Raw genomic sequence first — 15,046 nt, forward strand, 5'->3', positions numbered from 1 at the left:
ATACCTCAGATTTAATTTTCCTGTATTTTCTCCATCACAGCTCAGATATAGATCAGAGGTTTCACCACTACCTCAAACATGAACTGTTAACCATATACATAGGAAAATTCCAGTAAGATTGCATAATAACTTTCGATGTCCAAAAAATAAATTTTTGCAATTAAAAATATAAAGTCAGCCCTATGTTATTACACTATTTTCTTACATTGCAATAATGACTACACTTGAAAAGTACTTAGCTGGCTGTAAAGTGTGCTATACAAATTCAAGTTTTTCTTTTTTCCTCATCACCAAAAGAATGAACTTGCATTTGAATAGCCCCTTTCATAACCTTAGAATGTTCCAAAGTGTTTTACAGGCAATGAAGCAATTTTGAAGTCTAGTCACTGTTGTAATGGAGGGAAATGTTGCAGCCTGCTTTCATATAGCAAATTGTATAAATAGCGTAAACAGCAATGATAACCATTCTTATTGTTTTTACTCATTTGCATGTACAGAAGTCCATTTTTTTTGGAGACAGGATAATTTATTCTGTTAGGCTTATAGAAAGGACAGTTAAAGTAAAAAACTAATTTTGTGGGAAGTAAAAGAAAAGAGGTACTTGGGTCACAGGTGCTTGTAAATGGATCTTCAGCATAACAGTACAAATGATAAACCATGTGACTACATTTTTCAATTATAAAAATGTTCACAAATTATAATATACTCTTGTACTGGAGTTTTCCTCTGAAGTACTGGTCTCCTGTTACGTTCAGTTCATGTTTTAGTTAATAACCAAATCTTTAATCTGCATTAGGACTGTAATGGAGAAGGAAATTTATGAAAATTAAGTCAGAAAGACTGTATTTTTATTTTAAAACTTTTATGGCAACATTAATATATTTTTTAAAATTTAAAGTACCCAATTAATGTTTTCCAATTAAGGGGCAATTTAGCGTGGCCAATCCACCTACCCTGCACATTTTTGGGTTGTGGGGGGGGGGGGGAAAAAAACGCAAACACGGGGAGAATGTGCAAACTCCTCATGGACAGTGATCCAGAGCCGGGATCGAACCTGGGACCTCGGCGCCGTGAGGCAGCAGTGCTAACCACTCTGCCTCCGTGCTGCCACCATCATTAATATTTTTGATCCAAGTTGTTATAATTTTTGTCTAGCTTTTGCAGCTACTGTACTATTTGATCCCACTTGCTTCTCTCCGGACTCATGGATTGGATTTTCTGGCTGTTCACGCTTGGGGGCTCATATGGTCCCACCGACAGCACACATCCATCATGGGCTTCCCGTCAAAGAGGGGTTAATTTGAAGCAAAACCCCATTGACAACGGCTGGACCAGAAGATCCCACAGTCAGTTGCTGGTGAGACGTCCTCCACTGCTGAGGAGCACGTTGTGTGGGGCAGCACAGTAGCACATTTGCTTCACAGCTGCAGGGTCCTAGGTTCGATCCCGGCTTGGGTCACTGTCTGTGCAGCATCTGCACATTCTTCCTGTGTTTGCGTGGGTTTCCTCCGTGGACTCCTGTTTCCTCGCACAGTCCAACGATGTGCAGGTAAGGTGGATTGGCCATGCTAAATTGCCCTTGGGTTAGGTGGGGTTACTGGTTTACGGGGATAGGGTTGAGGTGTGGGCTTAAGTGGGATGCTTTTTCCATGAGCCACGCGGACCCGATGGGCTGAAGGGCCTCCTTCTGCACTGCAAATTCTATGATTCAATGTGTCAAGTTCTTTCCTATGGCTCTTTTTATCAAGTTCAACATTTAGACCGGAACTTTTCGTCTGTTCTCGTCGTCAGGATCATCCTGCCCTGCCGATGGCGCGCCCCCGCCGCAGACGTCCCAACGGCGAGGAGTGCATTCAATGGGAACTCCTGTTGACAACATCAGGACCAGAAGATTTTGCCGCTGGCCAATGGCGGGCTGCCACAGTTAAACCTCTGCTGACATTTAATTTCCAGGGCTACTTTACCACACCGATTATGCCTCAATTTACCAACAATCTTTTAAAAAAAAAATTTAGAGTACCCAATTCATTTTTTCCAATTAAGGGGCAATTTAGCATGTTCAATCCACCTACTTTGCACATCTTTGGGTTGTGGGGGCGAAACCCACGCAAACACGGGGAGAATGTGCAAACTCCACACGGACAGTGACCCAGAGCTGGATCAAACCTGGGACCTCGGCGCCGAGACTGCAGTGCTACCACTACTCCACCGTGCTGCCAATTTACCAACAATCTTGGCAGTAGATACTCTACAGACATTTACTGTAAGGTTGGTGATGTTGCTTTGGGATAAGTACAGTCAGCAATTACTCTGGAACGTTTTGGACAAAAATATCAAATTTGTGTGATGTAGTCACCCTCTCTTTGGGTAGACAACCAGATTCATTTCTTGGTTGTTTATGGAGGGTCAAGAGCAGGAAAGACCAAGGTTTTATCTTCTAAATGAAATTTTAAAGGACACTATTAAAATACAAGAAAGTAATTCTCCTGTGGGGGCAGCACAGCAGCATTGTGGATAGCACAATTGCTTCACAGCTCCAGGGTCCCAGGTTCGATTCCGGCTTGGGTTACTGTCTGTGCGGAGTCTGCACATCCTCCCCGTGTGTGCGTGGGTTTTCTCCGGGTGCTCCGGTTTCCTCCCACACTCCAAAGATGTGCAGGTTAGGTGGATTGGCCATGATAAATTGCCCTTAGTGTTGGGTGGGGTTACTGGGTTATGGGGATAGGGTGGATGTGTGGACCTTGGGTGGGGTGCTCTTTCCAAGAGCCGGTGCAGACTCGATGGGCCGAATGGCCTCCTTCTGCACTGTAAATTCTATGATATCTATGATAAAATTCTATGAATTCCATTAATTAACCCTTTCAGCAGGTATCCTCTGCAGCTTCCCACATCAACAGACTTAGAAGCTCTACCCAAAGCGGAGTTCTGTAGATTTGTACATTATTAAAACAAAGATAAGGGCAGCAAGGTGGCGCAGTGGATAGCACTGCTGCCTCATGGCGCCGAGGTCCCAGGCTCGATCCCGATCCTGGGTCACTGTCCGTGTGGAGTTTGTACATTCTCCGTGTTTGCGTGGGTTTCGCCCCACAACCCAAAGATGTGCAGGGTAGGTGGATTGGTCACGCTAAATTGACCCTTAATTGGAAAAAATGAATTGGGTACTCTAAATTTATTTTAAAAAACAAAGATATAAATAGAATATGCTGAATTAATAAAGCATTCAAGTCTGAGGTTAAAGTTATTGCATCACTATGGAGAGCTTAATTTTATAATGATGAATTCTACATTAAATTATACGGGGTGACACGGTTAGCACCACTGCCTCACGGCGTTGAGGACCTGGTCCGATCCTGGCGTCGGGTCATTGTTCATCTGGAGTTTGTACATTTTCCCCGTGTCTGCGTGGGTCTCACCCCCACAACCTAAAGATGTGTTGGGTAGGTGAATTGGCCACTCTAAATTGACCCTTAATTGGAAAAAGATAATTGGGTGCTCGAAATTTATATTTTTAAAAATTGTTAACCAAATGCGAACAATACTTAATTTTAGGGAAAATAAATGTCTATGTACATTGTTTTTCCAACACAAACAAAAATTAGAATACATGCAAAAACCTGACCATGCATCTGACAGCATGCTAGCCACACTCAACGCCATCAGTATTGTCTCTGGTTGCTAAATTGAAGTACTGCTACACTCAGTTCAATGAAGAGGTCAATGTGTTTCAGTTGCCTAGAGACTGATGGTTGCTACAGCAGCGCATGATAAGCCATGTTAAAACCAGCTTCAGTTCTTAGCCACAATACCCTTTTACTACAAGTTTTAGAGGGACGTAGAAGCTCAAACCGCCTGAAACTGCTATGTTATCTAGCTTCATTCAACATTCAGCAATATAATAATAATAATAATTGCTTATTGTCACAAGTAGGCTTCAATGAAGTTACTGTGAAAAGCCCAATATCTTTTGTAAAATAGAATAATCCTGCATTCTAATGTGGAGAAAAATTGGATTAAAATTCAGGCAACTATGCTTCTTTTGTTCTTTAAATCAAGTCACATGCTCGAAAAGAATTTTCCCTGCAGCTATAAATTCCTTTCATTCCCAGAAGAAAAGCATGGCCGGGAAGTATGAGACATTTATTTTTGCTTCCACCTTTTGAGTGCCCCATTTTGACAGCTACACTATAACACAATAAGCTGCATCATATTTTGTGTATCATAGAAAAGCCCCTTTCCCCAACTGCATTTGAATTGATTATTTGATGATAAAATAGTGCACCATCTAATGTTAATTCAATGGTATGCATCAAAAACTAAGGATAAAGAATTCCTAATAATTGTACATTTGCTAATTCAAAACTGTAGATGAGAATTCCATATGGTACAATTTCAAATGCTAAAGAGGGATTACAAAATAAAGTCATAGTCCTACATTGATCATCTCAAATTGAAATCATGATGTCAAAGGACTGCTTAATCAGTTTTCCAACCCAATAGCAATGCTTCAAAAGCATGAGGACGTTTACAAATGTATTCTCCGGATATGGAAAAAATGCAAACAGTTTAGATTTTAAAAATTGCATTTCTGATTGTGATTCCGAACATAGCCTACTCTAAACTTTAATGCTTACGGCTCATACTGTCAGCTTACATGGAAACAGATTACATGGTGCTTATCCTTCATGCAGAGCCATTCCACGTGTTGATTTATGTGTTGGTTTTAAGAAGATGTTCCATGTTTATATTGTGTTATTCAATTTTTAAGCACATTTAAATACTTCCTAATTGAATGTAACACACCTTTTATGAAATGAAAATCGCTTATTGTCGCAAGTAAGTATGGAGTCAGACATAGGCCAGACCAGAGAACAGACAACAAATTCCCTCCCTTAAAGGACATTCGTCTGCATGGGGTTTTACAACAATCAATGATAATTTCATGATCACATTACTGAGATTAACCTCACCCCTGTCAGCAGATCCTGTGTCTCAGTGACATCTTTTAAATAAATTTAGAGTACCCAATTCTTTTTTTCCCAATTAAGGGACAATTTAGCATGGCCAATCCACCTACCCTGCACATCATTTTGGGTTGTGGGGGGTGAGACCCACGCAGATACGGGAGAATGTGCAAACTCCATATGGACAGTGACCCAGGGCCGGGATCAAACTGGAAACATTGAGGAAGTTTGGCCGGTTCTCAGGGTACGAATTAAATATGGCCAAGAGTGAGAAGTTTGTAGTGCGGGCAAGGGGCCAGGAGAATAGGCTGAAGGAGCTGTCATTTAGGCTGGTTGGGGAAAGTTTCCGGTACTTGGGGATACAGGTGGCACGAGACTGGGGCAGGTTACATAAGTTAAATTTGACTAGAGTGGTGGAACAAATGAAGAGGGAGTTTCGGAGATGGGATGCACTCCCGCTGTCACTTGCAGGGAGGGTGCAGAAGGTAAAGATGACAATCCTCCCTAGATTCCTGTTCATCTTCCAGTGCCTCCCGATCTTTATCCCACGGTCGTTCTTCAAAAGGACTGGCAAAATCATCATGAGCTTTGTCTGGGCGGGAAAATCCCCGCGGGTGAGGAAGGCGATGCTTGAAAGGAGCCACAGCGAGGGGGGATTGGCATTGCTGAATCTGATCAACTACTACTGGCCGGCTAACATAGCCATGATAAGGAAGTGGATGGTGGGTACGGGGTCTATCTGGGAGCGGGTGGAGGTGGCTTCGTGCAGGGGCACCAGTGTGGCAGCCCTGGTCACGGCTCCCCTACCGCTTGCGTCGGCCAGGTACTCCACCAGCCCGGTAGTGGGGGCGGCCCTGCGGATTTGGAAACAGTGGAGAAAGCATGCAGGGGAGGTGGGTGCGTCGGTTTGGGCTCCAATTTGTGATAACCATTGATTCGCCCCCGGGAACATGGATGGCGGATTTCGAACATGGCGGGGGTGAGGAGGGTGGGCGATATGTTTCTGGAGGGGAACTTTGCGAGTTTGAGGGAGTTGGAGGAGAAAGCTGGGCTGGAAAGGGGAAATTACTTTAGGTACTTACAGGTGTGGGACTTTGTACGCAGACAGGTCCCATCCTTCCCACGCCTCCCGCCAATAGGGATCCAGGACAGAATAGTCTCTAGAGGAGAAGGAGGAGAGGGTAGAGTCTGTTGCTAACTTTTGGCGGCTCTTAATTTGGTTCTGTTTAATCACGTCCCACCAGTAAATGTTGCTCGTTGTGTCTTTACTTAATTTGCTCTGTTTTATAACCTTTACTCTAGAGTAAGTATCTTTATGATACCACCACGAGGTTCAAGTTCAAGGCTGATCAATAACTCAATACACCAGTTAGTACGTTTCAAATCAAAACACATTTATTATACACAGTCAATCACTACTCATGCATTAAACTCTACTTACAAGACTATCTCTAACACTAAGAGCCTATACTTAGCTTTGGAACTAGCCCACCAGGTCAGAGGAACAAATGGCCTTTTGTTCGATTCTGAGTCTGCAGGCTTCAAAGCTGGTATAGACCGGTAGCTAGGAGCATCTATCTCGTAGCGTGCGTTGACTGGAGACTTACTTGGTTGGTGCAGCTGCTAGGCAGGACACGGTCAAGGGTTGTTTCGAGCTGCTGAGAGGTCCTGCCAAAAAGGACGAATTGAACTTGGGGACTCTATTTTATAGTCCCCAGGGGCTCCGCGCCCTTTTGGGCGGACCCCGTACCTGGTTCCAAGTGATTGGACTAAGTTCTGATCACTTGGATCGATTTCTCCAATACTGGAGCTGTTCCCTGATCGCTGGGCGGTTCCTAAGTGTCCGTTGGCCTTCCTTTGTCTTGGCTCCTGCTGGCACCGAGGAGTCTGGCTTGGCCTTGTTTACCTTAACTGTTTCCAATTGTTCCCGGGGATCGCTCATCAATATGTAGATGGTTGTTAGTTTCAGTGCTGTCTGGGTTCCTGCAAGTTCTGATACACAGGAAACTTTGCACCTGCTTGTTTTTCCTGCGTTTGACTGAATTTCCCTGCATTCTTAGCGGATCTGCATTTAAAGTCGGGAAGTGGCCAACCCAGGTGGCTTCAAGTCTCAGATATGTACACGGTGCTCATGAAAGGAGAAGAGTCCCAGACGGAGGAACTGAAACTCAAATGGGAGGAGGAGCTCGGTGGGGAGATGGAGGACGGGGTATGGGTGGAAGCCCTGAGTAGGTTAAACCCAACCGCAACATGTGCCAGGCTCAGCCTGATTTAGTCTAAGGTCATTCACCGGGCCCACATGACGGTGGCTCGGATGAGCAAATTCTTTGGGGTAGAGGACAAGTACGCTAGATGTGCGGGAGGACCAGCGAACCACGTTCACATGTTTTGGGCATGCCCTAAGCTTAGGGGGTACTGGGAGGGATTTGCGGGGGTCATGTCCCGGGTGCTGAAAACAAGGGTGGTGATGAGTCCAGAGGTGGCAATTTTCGGGGTTTCGGAAGACCCGTGAGTCCTGGGGGAGAAAGAGGCCGATGTTCTGGCCCTTGCTTCCCTGATAGCCCGGCGGCGAGGGACTCAAAACCCCCGAAGACCGAACTATGGCTTTCGGACATGTCAAGTTTTCTGGGTATGGAAAAAATCAAGTTCGCCTTGAGGGGATCCGTTTTGGGATTCGCCCGAAGGTGGCAACCATTCATCGACTTCTTCGCGGGAGAGTGAATGTCAGCAGGGGAGGGAAGGGGGAGATTAGAGTAGAGTAGATGGGATAAATAGGCGGGTAGTGCCTATGGGAGAGGAACGGGTATGTGCATTATAGTTTGGTTGAAGTGTTGGTTTTTCGTTGATGTTTGCATATTTCTGTAATCTGTAACTGTTTACAATGCTAAAAATTTCCTCAATAAAATTGTTTGTTAAAAAAAAGTGGACAAATCTCTAGGTCCAGATGAATTGTGCCCCAGGCTGCTGTGAGAGGCGAGGGAGGGGATGACAGGAACTCTGACCCAAATTTTAAATTCCTCTCTGGCCACGGGGGAGATGCCAGAGGACTGGAGAACAGCTAATGTGGTTCCACTATTTAAGAAGGGTTGTAGAGATAAACCAGGAAACTACAGACCAATGAGTCTAATAACAGTGGTAGGGAAACTACCAGGCAAAGTTCTGAAGGAGAGAATATATCTCCACTTGGAAAGGCAAGGTTTGATCAGGGACTGTCAGCATGGCTTTGTCAGAGAAGGTCATGCCTAACAAATTGATTGCACCTTTTGAGGAGGTGGTCAGGTGTGTAGATGAGGGTAGTGCAGCTGATGTCATTCATGTGGATTTCAGCAAATCCACGGAGGTTGAGTGCCTTGGGTTACAGGAATATATAGACAGAATGGTCAAATGGACAGATAAGTGGCAGAAGGAATTTAACCCTGAAAAGTGTGAGCTCATACACTTTGGAAGGAGTAATTGGATAAGGAAGTATTCAATAAACTGCATTACACTAGGAGGTTCTGAGGAATAAAGGGATCTTGGTGCGTTTGTCCATAGATCTCTGAAGGCAGATTAATAGGGTAGTGAAAAAGGCCTTTGAGACATAGATTACAAAAGCAGGGAGATAATGTTGGAGTTGCATTGAACTTTAGTGAAGCCACAATTGGAGTAGTGTGTGCAGTTTTGGGCGCTACATTATAGGAAAGATGTGATTGCACTGGACTGGGTGCACAGGAGATTCACCAGGATACTGCCTAGGATGGAACATTTAAGTTATGAAGAGAGTTTGGATAGGCTTGGGTTTATTTTGTTGGAGCAGAGAAGACTGAGGGGCGAGCTGATCGAGGTGTAGAAGATTATGAGGGGCATGGACAGGGCGGATAGGGAGCTGCTGTTCCCCTTGGTTGAAGAGTCAATCACATGGGGATATAAGTTCACGGTGACGGGGCAGAAAGTTTAGGGGCAATGTGAGGAAAATCTTTTTTACTCAAAGGGTGGTGATGGTCTGGAATGCACTGCCTTGGAGGGTGGCAGAGGCGGGTTGTTTCACATCCTTCAAAAAAGTACCTGGATGAGTACTTGCCACGTCGTAACATTCAAGGCTTTAGGCCAAGTGCTGGTAAATAGGATTAGGTAGGTAGGTCAAGTGCTTTTCACTTGTCGGTGCAGACATTATGGACCTCTTTGCACTGAATGATTCTGTGATTCTGCATCGGAATGCACCTGGAATTTGTAACAAAACAGATGAACTGATGGCGCAAACAGAAATAAATAAGTAGGAGCTGCTAGCCATTACAGAGACATGGCCACATGATGACAGATGGGGACCTGAATATATGATATAATCGCTTATTGTCACAAGTAGGCTTCAATGAAGATACTGTGAAAAGCCCCGAGTCGCCACAATCCGGCCCCTGTTCGGGGAGGCCCGTAGGGTAATTGAACCCGCGCTGCTGGCATTATTCTGCATTACAAGCCAACTGTTTAGCCCACTGTGAAAACCAGCCCCACTGTGCTAAACCAGCCCCTCATGGAAGGGTACGTGACATTTGGGAAGGACAGGAAGCTATAAGTGGAAGGGTAGCTGCATTTATTTATTTTTTTTTTTAAATAAATATTTTTACTCTCCTCCTTTTTCACATTTATCATATTTACAACAAATAATTAACAATAACAACAAATACAATGGAAATCTCCAAGCCAACAATCCCCTTACCCACCCACCCTCAAACAGCTCCCAACATTTGAAATACAAAACACCAATGAAAAAGAATCATCATTAATTTATGCATTCCAACCCACCCCCTCCGAATGTTCAATGTCATCCAATTCGTGCAAATTCATGATGAACAAGGCCCATGAGTTGTAGAACCCTTCCATCCTACCCCTCAACCTGAACTTTACTTTGGAACATAGAACATTACAGCGCAGTACAGGCCCTTCGGCCCTCGATGTTGCGCCGACATGTGAAACCATTCTGAAGCCCATCTACACTATTCCCTTATCGTCCATATGTCTATCCAATGACCATTTGAATGCCCTTAGTGTTGGCGAGTCCACTAATGTTGCAGGCAGGGCATTCCACGCCCTTACTACTCTCTGAGTAAAGAACCTACCTCTGACATCTGTCTTATATCTATCTCCCCTCAATTTAAAGCTATGTCCCCTTGTGCTAGACATCACCATCCGAGGAAAAAGGCTCTCACTGTCCACCCTATCCAATCCTCTGATCATCTTGTATGCCTCAATTAAGTCACCTCTTAACCTTCTCTCTAATGAAAACAACTTCAAGTCCCTCAGCCTTTCCTCATAAGATCTTCCCTCCATACCAGGCAACATTCTGGTAAATCCCCTCTGCACCCTTTCCAATGCTTCCACATCCTTCCTATAATGCGGCGACCAGAATTGCACGCAATACTCCAAATGCGGCCGCACCAGAGTTTTGTCCAGCTGCAACATGACCTCATGGCTCCGAAACTCAATCTCTCTACCAATAAAAGCTAACACACCGTACGCCTTCTTAACAACCCTCTCAACCTGGGTGGCAACTTTCAGGGATCTATGTACATGGACACCGAGATCTCTCTGCTCATCCACACTGCCAAGAATCTTACCATTAGCCCAGTACTCTGTCTTGCTGTTATTCCTTCCAAAATGAATCACCTCACACTTTTCTGCATTAAACTCCATTTGCCACCTCTCAGCCCAGCGCTGCAGCTTATCTATGTCCCTCTGTAACTTGTAACTTGTGGACAGCACTGTCCACAACTCCACCGACTTTAGTGTCATCTGCAAATTTACTCACCCATCCTTCTACGTCCTCCTCCAGGTCATTTATAAAAATGACAAACAGCAGTGGCCCCAAAACAGATCCTTGTGGTACACCACTGGTAACTGGACTCCAGTCTGAACATTTCCCATCAATCACCACCCTTTGTCTTCTTCCAGCTAGCCAATTACTGATCCAAACTGTTAAATCACCCTGATTCCCATGCCTCCGTATTTTCTGCAGTAGCCTACCGTGGGGAACCTTATCAAATGCTTTACTGAAATCCATTTCCACCACATCAACTGCTTTACCTTCATCCACCTGTTTGGTCACCTTCTCAAAGAACTCTATAAGGTTTGTGAGGCACGACCTACACTTCAGAAAACCGTGTTGACTATCTCTAATCAAATTATTCCTTTCCAGATGATTATACATCCTATCTCTTATAAACCTTTCCAAGATTTTGCCCACAACAGAAGTAAGGCTCACTGGTCTATAGTTACCGGGGTTGTCTCTACTCCCCTTCTTGAACAAGGGGACAACATTTGCTATCCTCCAGTCTTCTGGCACTATTCCTGTAGACAAAGATGACTTAAAGATCGAAGCCAAAGGCTCAGCAATCTCCTCCCTAGCTTCCCAGAGAATCCTAGGATAAATCCCATCCGGCCCAGGGGACTTATCTATTTTCACACTTTCCAGAATTGCTAACACCTCCTCCTTATGAACCTCAAGCCCTTCTAATCTAGTAGCCTGAATCTCAGTATTCTCCTCGACACATTGTCTTTTTCCTGTGTGAATACTGATGAAAAATATTCATTTAGCGCCTGTCCTATCTCCTCGGACTCAACGCACAACTTCCCACTACTGTCCTTGACTGGCCCTACTCTTACCCTCGTCATTCTTTTATTCCTGACATACCTGTAGAAAGCTTTAGGATTTTCCTTGATCCTACCTGCCAAGGACTTCTCATGTCCTCTCCTGGCTCTTCTTAGCTCTCTCTTTAGGTCCTTCCTGGCTAACTTGTAACTCTCGAGCGCCCTAACTGAACCTTCATGTCTCCTCTTTACATAAGCCTCCTTCTTCCTTTGACGAGTGTTTTGACTGCTTTAGTAAACCACGGTTCCCTCGCTCGACCACTTCCTCCCTGCCAGACAGGTACATACTTATCAAGGACACGCAGTAGCTGTTCCTTGAACAAGCTCCACATTTCCATTGTGCCCATCCCTTGCAGTTTTCCTCTCCATCCGATGCATCCTAAGTCTTGCCTCATCGCATCATAATTGCCTTTCCCCCAGATATAACTCTTGCCCTGCGGTATATACCTATCCCTTTCCATCACTAAAGTAAACTTAATCGAATTGTGGTCACTATCACCAAAGTGCTCACCTACCTCCAAATCTAACACCTGTCCTGGTTCCAAATCCAATATGGCCTCGCCTCTCGTTGGCCTATCTACATACTGTGTCAGGAAACCCTCCTGCACACATTGGACAAAAACGGACCCATCTCAAGTACTCGAACTATAGCGTTTCCAGTCAATATTTGGAAAGTTAAAGTCCCCCATAACAACTACCCTGTTGCTTTCGCTCCTATCCAGAATCATCTTTGCAATCCTTTCCTCTACATCTCTGGAACTTTTCGGAGGCCTATAGAAAACCCCTAACAGGGTGACCTCTCCTTTCCTGTTTCCAACCTCAGCCCATACTACCTCAGTGGACGCGTTCTCATCAAACGTTCTTCCTGCCACCGTAATACTGTCCTTGACTAACAATGCCACCCCTTCCCCTCTTTTACCACCTTCCCTGAGCTTACTGAAATATCTAAACCCCAGCACCTGCAACAACCATTCCTGTCCCTGCTTTATCCATGTCTCCGAAATGGCCACAACATCGAAGTCCCAGGTACCAACCTATGCCGCAAGTTCACCCACCTTATTCCGGATGCTCCTGGCATTGAAGAAGACACTTTAAACCACCTTCCTGCCTTATGGTAGACTCCTGCAACTTTGAAACCTTGCTCATGACCTCACTACTCTCAACCTCCTGTATACTGGAGCTACAATTCAGGTTCCCAATCCCCTGCTGAACTAGTTTAAACCCTCCCGAAGAGCATTCACAAATTTCGCCCCCAGGATATTGGTACCCCTCTGGTCCAGGTGTAGACCATCCCGTTTGTAGAAGTCCTACCAACCCCAGAATGAGCCCTAATTATCCAGAAATCTGAAACCCTCCCTCCTGCACCATTCCTATAGCCACGTGTTCAACTCCTCTCTCTCCCTATTCCTCGTCTCGCTAGCACGTGGCACGGGTAACAACCCAGAGATAATATCTCTGTTTGTCCTAGATCAAAGTTTCCACCCTAGCTACCTGAATTCCTGCCTTACATCCCTATCCCTTTTCCTATCTATGTCGTTGGTACCTATGTGGACCACGACTTGGGGCTGCTCCCCCTCCCCCTTAAGGATCCCGAAAACACAATCCGATTTCTCGAGTGTTAGGAACTCCAGCAGATCCCCCCGCCACGCCGAGGCACAGGGCGGATAATCCGCCTTCGGGCAATCAGTGAGGCGAAGGCTAAGATATCTGCCTCCACACCCGCTTCCAATCCCAGCTGATCTGATACCCCGAATATTGCTTCTAGGGGACCTGATTCGAGAGCTGTATTTAATGATGGTATCAGCACATGAGAAAGGGATGACCCAAGTTCAGGAAACAGTTTGGGTTCAGATGAGAAATTATGACAAGAAATGTCTTGTGGGCATAGTGTACAGGTTCCTAACTGTAACTAAACAGTAGGACAGATGATCAAGGAAGAGATAATGGGAGCTCGTCAGAAAGGTATGGCGATAGTCATCGGGGATCTGCATATCGACTGGAAAATCAGTTGGGCAATGGTAGCACGGATGAGGAGTTCATCAAATGGTTTTGGGATAGTGTCTTAAAACAGCACATTCTGGAGCCAATTAGAGAACAGGCTATACTAGACCTGGTATTGTGCAACGAGATAGGATTAATTGATAATCTCATATAGGAGGCATCCCTAGGTTGCAACAATCATAATATGTTTGAATTTTGCATTCAGTCTAAGGGAGAGAAGAGTCGGTCCAAGACTAGTATTCTAAACTTAAATCAGGGCAATTAGAAGGGCATGAAAGCAGAGCTAGCTAAGTAAGTTGACAAATGAGTTTAAGGAATAGGCCACTAGAGATCCAATGGCAGACATTTATACGGGATTTTTCAGAATACACAGAATAGCCACATCCCAATGAGAAAGAAAAATTCCAAGGGGAGGATCCACCATCTGTGGTTAACCAGAAAAGTTAAATACAGTACCAAACTTTTTCTAGAAGCATATAATTGTGCAAAGACAGGTGACAGGTCAAAAGGTTGGACAGAATATAAAGAACAGCAAAATGACAAATAGATTAATGAGGGGGAGGGGGGAGAATTAGAGCACGAACGAAAGATAGCCAAAAATATATAGACATATAGTAAGAATTTCTATAGATATTTAAATAAGAGTTAACAGAGTGACTGTTGGTCCTATAGAAAGTGAGACTGGGATGTAATAATGGAAAATAAGGAGTTGGCACATGAATTGCTCAACTATTCTGCATCAGTCTTCACTGTAGAGGAAACAAGTAACAAGTTGTAAATCAGGAAATGAAAGGGATGGAGGAACTCCAGAAAATTACAATCACCAGGAACTGGAACTTAGCAAATTGTTAAGAGTTGCGGCTGACGAGTCCCAGGATCCTGAGAGACTTCATCCTAGGATCTTAAAAGAAATCGCAGGCGAGATGTGTTGGTTTTCATTTTCTGAAATACCCTAGATTCGAGGAAGGTTCTACTACATTGGAAAATAGAAAATGTAACTCCTTTATTCAAAAAGGGAGGGAGACAGAAAGCAGGCTAGTTAGCTTAACATCTGTCATAGGGAAAAACAGAAGCTATTATTAAAGATGCTGGCAGGGCACTTAGAAACACTCAAGGTCATCAGGCAGGGTCAACATGGCTTTGTGAGAAGGAAATCATGCTTCACCAATTTATTGGAGTTCTTTGGTGAAGTTACAGGTGCTATGGTTAATGGGTGATGATGAACCGGTGGATGAACTGTACTTGGATTTCTAGACAGCATTGATAAGGTGCCACATCAAAGGTTATTGCAGAAAATAAAAGCTCATGCTGTAGGGAGTAACATATCAGCATGGATAGAAGATTGGCTAGATAACAGGAAACAGAACAGGCATAAACAAGTCTTTTCCTGGTTGATAGAACATAACAAGTGGTGTGCTACAAAGGGTCCGTGCTGGGGGCTCAACGTTGTACAAGTTTTATAA

General features: G+C 44.5%; 1 protein-coding gene across 24 annotated transcripts in view; it reads right to left on the reverse strand.

Moving 5' to 3' along the window:
- The window catches only part of mllt10 (MLLT10 histone lysine methyltransferase DOT1L cofactor), a 498,389-nt gene that overhangs the window by 179,696 nt on the left and 303,647 nt on the right, over positions 1 to 15,046 (reverse strand). The window contains exon 12 of one of the 24 annotated variants that reach the window (XM_072508510.1): positions 6,044 to 6,121. The exons of the other annotated variants lie outside the window; for them this stretch is intronic. Within the exon in view, the coding sequence (XP_072364611.1) occupies positions 6,044 to 6,121 (78 nt within the window). The remainder of the gene's footprint in view (positions 1 to 6,043; positions 6,122 to 15,046) is intronic. 24 annotated transcript variants of the gene reach the window in all.

This window comes from Scyliorhinus torazame, chromosome 6 (genome assembly GCF_047496885.1).
Source record: "Scyliorhinus torazame isolate Kashiwa2021f chromosome 6, sScyTor2.1, whole genome shotgun sequence".
Lineage (NCBI taxonomy): Eukaryota > Metazoa > Chordata > Chondrichthyes > Carcharhiniformes > Scyliorhinidae > Scyliorhinus > Scyliorhinus torazame.